Below are 6,022 nucleotides of genomic sequence, written 5' to 3'. Positions count from 1 at the left end.
GGGAATGGGGCTCTTGGGCAGAGCTAGCCTGATAGAGATACTAGTACGTTTGTCAGATTCAAGTTTTTGGTGCTAGAAACTTGGATTGGTAGAGTAATCCTGGGGACCCAGGAGGATCCTCTCCGGATCCTCTTTGTTGAGGATTACGAGGATTCTCAAATTGTGTTTGTTTATTGTATATCGTATGGTCAGTTTTTGTCAGGTACTATTCATATTTAATTTAAAATAATTTATGGTCGTACGATGTATGATGAACAGACACGATTTGATGATTCATAGGATCCTCACAAAGAGGATACGGAGAGGATCCTCATTCTTGGTGGACAACATCTAAAAAACTATAAGCATTTAAGTAGAGGCAAAATTTTATCTATAAAGGACATTGCAACAATTTGCAAGCCTCTATCATTTCATAGTTTCCGAAACCTTTTTTTTTCTCTATATTTGGGTTTTCGTTTTTACTGTTATATAATGTTATAAGATTTGTATATTTGCTTATTGTTGTATCAAACTTGTTTTGTTATATCATTAACAAAGTTGTTATAGGTTTTGTTGCGACTGTTATATTGAGTTTGTTGTTGTTATAGCACGTATGTTATCGTTATATCGAATAAATTATGACACCCTCCAACAAGAGCATTTTAAAATGATTAGACAATAGAATTCCAAACATTTGTCTTGTTATATTTTTGAAGGATACAAACAATGAACAATTGCACTATCGTAAGTAATTTGAAGTTTAAAAACTGTGACAAAATCCTAAATCAATTGAAGTTTGGTGGCAATATTTTAAATAAATTTAAAGCTTGAAGGCAGTGAAAGTATCTGCAATAAATTCTTCGAAAACATTCAACTTCAACTTATTTACTAGAAGGATATTTTGCTAACATGGCATATCGAAATGAATTTACATAAGAACAACATTAGGAAGACCATATTTTAGAATATCATCTCTGTTGTACCATCTCTTTAATAGATATACAGACAACCAATACGAGTAGGTCTCACTTTGTTAGAAAGATGTTACCATGTGATCTCTCAAAACGTAATCTTCCTAACGTTTTCCGTTAGTGGTGACCAACTCATGTATTAGCTGCTTCTCATCTTGTCATCATGATTTAGAATTCACATTTCAAATAGCTATTGGCTGTCTGGTGTCGGCTGTGAATCCAAAGCTGAAAGGTCAAGTTGCTCGAAGTCTCTCCATGACTCTGCTTTGAGCTGTGGAGTTTGAAAAGTTACAACTTCCAACATATGTCATCGGGCTAATGTAAATACATTAACTTTGTTTAAAACTGCTTTTAGTCGTTATAGTTGATTTTTACAACAGTTAGATTTTTATTTTTTTTGTCACAACTATTTACTTTTTGTTATTTTATATCACTTATGCTAGATATATTTTAAAAAATTGCTTATATTTTTTGGAATTTTAACAAAAAGTTATCGGTATTGTTCACTTTAACGAAAAATCACATTTTTACACTAAAAAGTCAATCATGGTACTATTCACTTTACCTTTTTTTTGTCCTTATTGTTAAAACTCAAAAATTTTAAACCTTTTTCATTAATTTTTCTTATATTTTTTTTACATATCTATGTGAACCCTAATTCATTTTCTACATATATTTTATTTTCCCTGTGTAACCTAAACACGTGGCCAAGTCTAACATGAAAAAAAATATACTTATCCACGTGGCAAAGTCTAACATGGAAAAAAATTACTTGTCTTCTCGCATGTAGCATACATTACGTACGCGCACGTCTTTCTGTACACACAAATAATCAAATTAAAAAGGGACACTGAAAAAACACCGAAAAATTAAGCACGAAAAAAGAAAAGAAAAAAACAGAAATCACATATCGTCAAGCTTAACGTAGTTGAAACAATTTAGACAGGTGTTGTTTGGAGGTTAGAACACATGTTCTGATGTTCATCGTGGATCATGTGCTACAGCTACGGAAACAGCAACAGCCAAGCAGTTGTTTTACAGATGTCAACTGCCCACAGATTTGGGTGTGCTTATTCAACGATTCTTAGGTCACTGTGCCATATCCTCAATGCATTGCCCTACTCAAAAAAATTCACAGAAATATTGTACGCTTGTTCTATATAAAACAATCAAACAGGAGAGAGCAACACCCTAATTAGGGTTTTTAATCAGGTGGTGGACATGGAGAAGGAAGAGAGAAAGGTGGTAAATACGAGAGGCGGAGGCGGAGGAGGAGGAGGAGGAGGAGGAGGAGATAGCCTGGAGCGGTCGAGAAAAGGTTGCATGAAAGGGAAGGGAGGGCCGGAGAATGCTTTATGCAGCTTTAGAGGAGTGAGGCAGCGGACGTGGGGGAAATGGGTGGCGGAGATTCGAGAGCCGAATCGCGGGGCTAGGCTTTGGCTCGGGACTTTCAACACTTCGACGGAGGCAGCACTTGCTTATGATGAAGCAGCTAGAAAGCTCTACGGCTCCTCCGCCAAGCTCAACTTGCCAGACCACCACCAGTACCCGTCGTCCTCATCGTTGTCATCTGCTAATTTGACCTCTTCAGTCACTAAGCCTACTTCTGAGTATGGAGACTCCGTGAGGGGTTCGAGTAGTGGCAGTGGTTCTGCCATAGGTGGTGGTGGTGAAGCTTCTCTGGCTTCATTGACGGTCGGAGGTTGGAGTGTTGGAGATTATTTGTGGGAAAATGGTAGTAGTGGTACTAATAGTACCGCTGGTTGTGTGTTGAGTAATTGGGGGGCAATTTGTGGAGAAAAGGATATCATAGAGATGAATGACATGGGAGTTATGATGGAGTTGGGAGGAGATGAGTTCATAAATTGGGATGCTTTGGAACCTCCATCGTGGAACTAATCAATTAGCTAGTAGAGTTTGTGAAGAGTCAAATATGTCCTGGACTAGTAAAAACTTGTGTATATTAGCTTCATATAGCTTTGTAGGAAGCCTTTTTTTGTTTTTTTTAAATGTTATATGTTAGTTTATGTTTTCATCTATTTTATCTTTTATGTTAGTGGAGCAAAAAATAAGGCACATATCATATAACTATCTTTCTCTCCCAACTTTTTCTCCAAAGCTCCACTCTTGCCAAATGATATAACAAATGACATAAAAAATAAAATGCATTGTGATCAACTTTACGAAACTACAATGTTGTTTAAGAAGTGTGACATCCCACATCGCCCAGGAGAGTGATCCTTATATGTATATCGCCCATCTCTACCTAGCATGAGGTTTTTTGGGAGCTAACTGGTTTCGAGTTTCGTAGGAACTTCGAAGTTAAGCGAGAAGGGGGTTAGAGCAATCCCATGATGGGTAATCCACTGGGAAGTTGTTCGTGAGTTCCCAAAAACAAAATCGTGAGGGAATGGTAAGCCCAAAGCGGATAATATTGTGCTACGGTGGTGGAGCGGGCCCGGGAAGTGATTCGCCCCGGGCCGAGATGTGACAATTTGGTATCAGAGCCTAACCTTGGCCGCGTGTGTGTCGACGAGGACGTCGGGCCCCTAAGATGGGTGGATTGTGACATTCCACATCACCCAGGGGAGTGATCCTTATATGTATATTATCATCCCTACCTAGCACGAGGTCTTTTGGGAGCTCACTGGCTTCGGGTTCCATAGGAACTCCGAAGTTAAGCAAGAAGGGGGCTAGAACAATCCCATGATGGGTGACCCACTGAGAAGTTGCTCGTGAGTTTCCAAAAACAAAACCGTGAAGGAATGGTAAGCCCAAAGCGGACAATATCGTTCTACGGTGGTGGAGTGGGCCCGGGAAATGATCCGCCCCGGGCCAAGATGTGACAAGAAGTCTAAAGTTTATCTTATTTTGTCTTTAAAATTGCTAAGAACATGTTTTAAAGACTTTTATAATGTACCACTTCTTGAAATTCGTATATGTGAGGCGGATTCATGGCTTTAACATTAGATGGTCCTACATGGTACACTAGGCGCTAGTTGGGTAGGGTATAGCCTATGCGCTTAGAAGAGTCTAGGTAAGGGCATAGGCATATGAGGCTGATTTTAGGCAATTTATTTTAAATCATATAGATAAGTGCTTATTTGTACTGAAAAATTATACTTATTTAACGTATCACGTACAAAATATTAGAAATAGCTTTCGTATTTTAATGAATTTGATGGTAGCAATAAAAGCTATGATTATGAGTTCGTAGTACTTTACGAAATATTTTTTAAAGGCGTCTGAATTTATAGTGAATTTAAAAAAATAATGATGAATATATTATAAAAAGTATAGTTAAGTAATACACCATCTCTTTATCAATTAAAATGCTAGGGACGCAACTTGATTATTGGTATTCTATGTGCTCATCTTCGTTTAAAATTAGATTTTTTTTTTTATTCAAAGCTTATGTTGTAGTTGTACAACATCTGCACAACTATGATCTCCTCTTTTCCACCATTGTTGAGTGGTTCTCATAAGTCCTCACATGCGATTCTTGGGACTCTCGGATGGTCCATACATCAATCCACCCATGTTTGTGAGGACTGCCTTTACTAGAGGGGAAATACATTGTGGTATATAATCTCTTTAGCATTATGTAACTTTACAACTTCTAGGGCCGAAGGATGAGTGCAACGCCCGCTTAAAAGCAAACCAAAACCAACATTCTATGTATAGATGGGTTTCACCATTGGGGGTCCTATCGGCTAAGGCCCAGATTATGTGCTTCGGTACAAGATATTTAAATTGTTTATATTTTGTGACCAAATTCATGTCTCTGAAAAGGTGAGTTATATAGACTTGTAGCTTATAATTGAGAGTGTTTATACTTATAGTCATGCACACGTAAAAGTCATGTATCGAAGTTAAGCTATAAGGCCAAAAGATATTAAATAGTTATACAAAATGCAGATCACTTTATTCATTTTATCTTAGACAATTTGTTATAAAACTCAATTTTCTTGATTTTTTCGTATGAAAAAGGATAAGTGTGGGACTATGAATTTTCAATCCGTGACAACACCTAGGGGATTGGAATGACCAAAATAATTTGTGTGTAAATGAAGACAAACATAGCTCTTCATATCGAACCTCCTAGATCGAGGTGGTTTGTCACACTCCAGAATGGTAAGATGAGTTTGATTTCGTCGAGGAGATTGCCTTGCCTCCGGAGTGTTTTCTTTCTACCTGACCTCACGTATTCAATGTTTTTTTTTATAGAAAAAAAATATCGAATTCTATCAAACACATTAATTCTCAACTCAAAAATGAAAATTTTTGTTTGCCATTTTAATTTTACAAAACAATTTCTTTAAAAAACGTTTAGTAAAATTTTATAGAAAGTTAGATTTTAATCCTTAAATAAGATGAAGTTTAGAAAAATGTCTTATACAAGATTAAAAATTGATTTTAGTCCCTAGACTCTATTTAATGTCAGCATATGTATTCAATGTCTCTTTTTTTATTTATAATTTTATAAAGTTTAAATTTTATGAAAATATTATAAATTTTAATTCTCATTATGGTAAGCATCTGATATAAGAAAATATTTTTGTAGAGATTTTTTCGGTATTTTCATATTTTCTTATCTGCCACTAATTCATTACAATATATTTAAGTACGAACATTTTGGTACACTGGGTTAGTGTGACAACCAGTTCCAAATTTTACGTTTTTATTTTATTTTAAAAGCGTGAATTTACGAAAATGCCCTAGAGGCAAAGATTTTGACTTACGTTGACCATCGTCTAGAGAGACGTATGACTTATTCTTTTAACATATTCTCGTAGTACTCATTGGTGTGAACGCATAGGTGAAAGCCGTTTGCGAGTCTGGATTATAACGGTATAGTTATGGACGTTTGAAAATGGTTATTTAAAGTTTAGTTATAAATTATTTGAATTCCCACCTTGTGGGAAAGTGGCCAATCAGATTTTAGGCACAAATAGGAAGGACCAATCAAGTATAAGGTCAAGGAACCAATTAAAATTAGAGGGAGAGGGTGAGACCCAATCAGAAAAGAAAGAAAAAAAAAAAAAAAAAAAGGAAAGCTTCCCGTGCCCAAC

The 6,022-nt window shown here is 36.2% G+C and overlaps 1 protein-coding gene across 1 annotated transcript; it reads left to right on the top strand.

The window, feature by feature from the left end:
• Positions 1–1,762: 1,762 nt before the first annotated feature.
• Positions 1,763–3,027, top strand: LOC137744681 (uncharacterized). The gene has a single exon (XM_068484451.2). The coding sequence runs from the start codon at positions 2,172–2,174 to the stop codon at positions 2,847–2,849; it is 678 nt and encodes a 225-aa protein (XP_068340552.2). The 5' UTR covers positions 1,763–2,171; the 3' UTR covers positions 2,850–3,027.
• The last annotated feature ends 2,995 nt before the right edge of the window (positions 3,028–6,022 follow it).

This window comes from Pyrus communis, chromosome 12, assembly GCF_041283825.1.
Source record: "Pyrus communis isolate YQ-2024b chromosome 12, ASM4128382v1, whole genome shotgun sequence".
Taxonomy (NCBI): Eukaryota; Viridiplantae; Streptophyta; class Magnoliopsida; order Rosales; family Rosaceae; genus Pyrus; species Pyrus communis.
The sequence above is the reverse complement of the archived record's forward strand: the minus strand, read 5'-3'. Positions and strand labels throughout refer to the sequence as shown.

Excerpts from the sequence above, each read along its gene's own strand:
- LOC137744681 (XM_068484451.2), top strand. The coding sequence starts at position 2,172 with ATGGAGAAGGAAGAGAGAAAGGTGGTAAATACGAGAGGCGGAGGCGGA.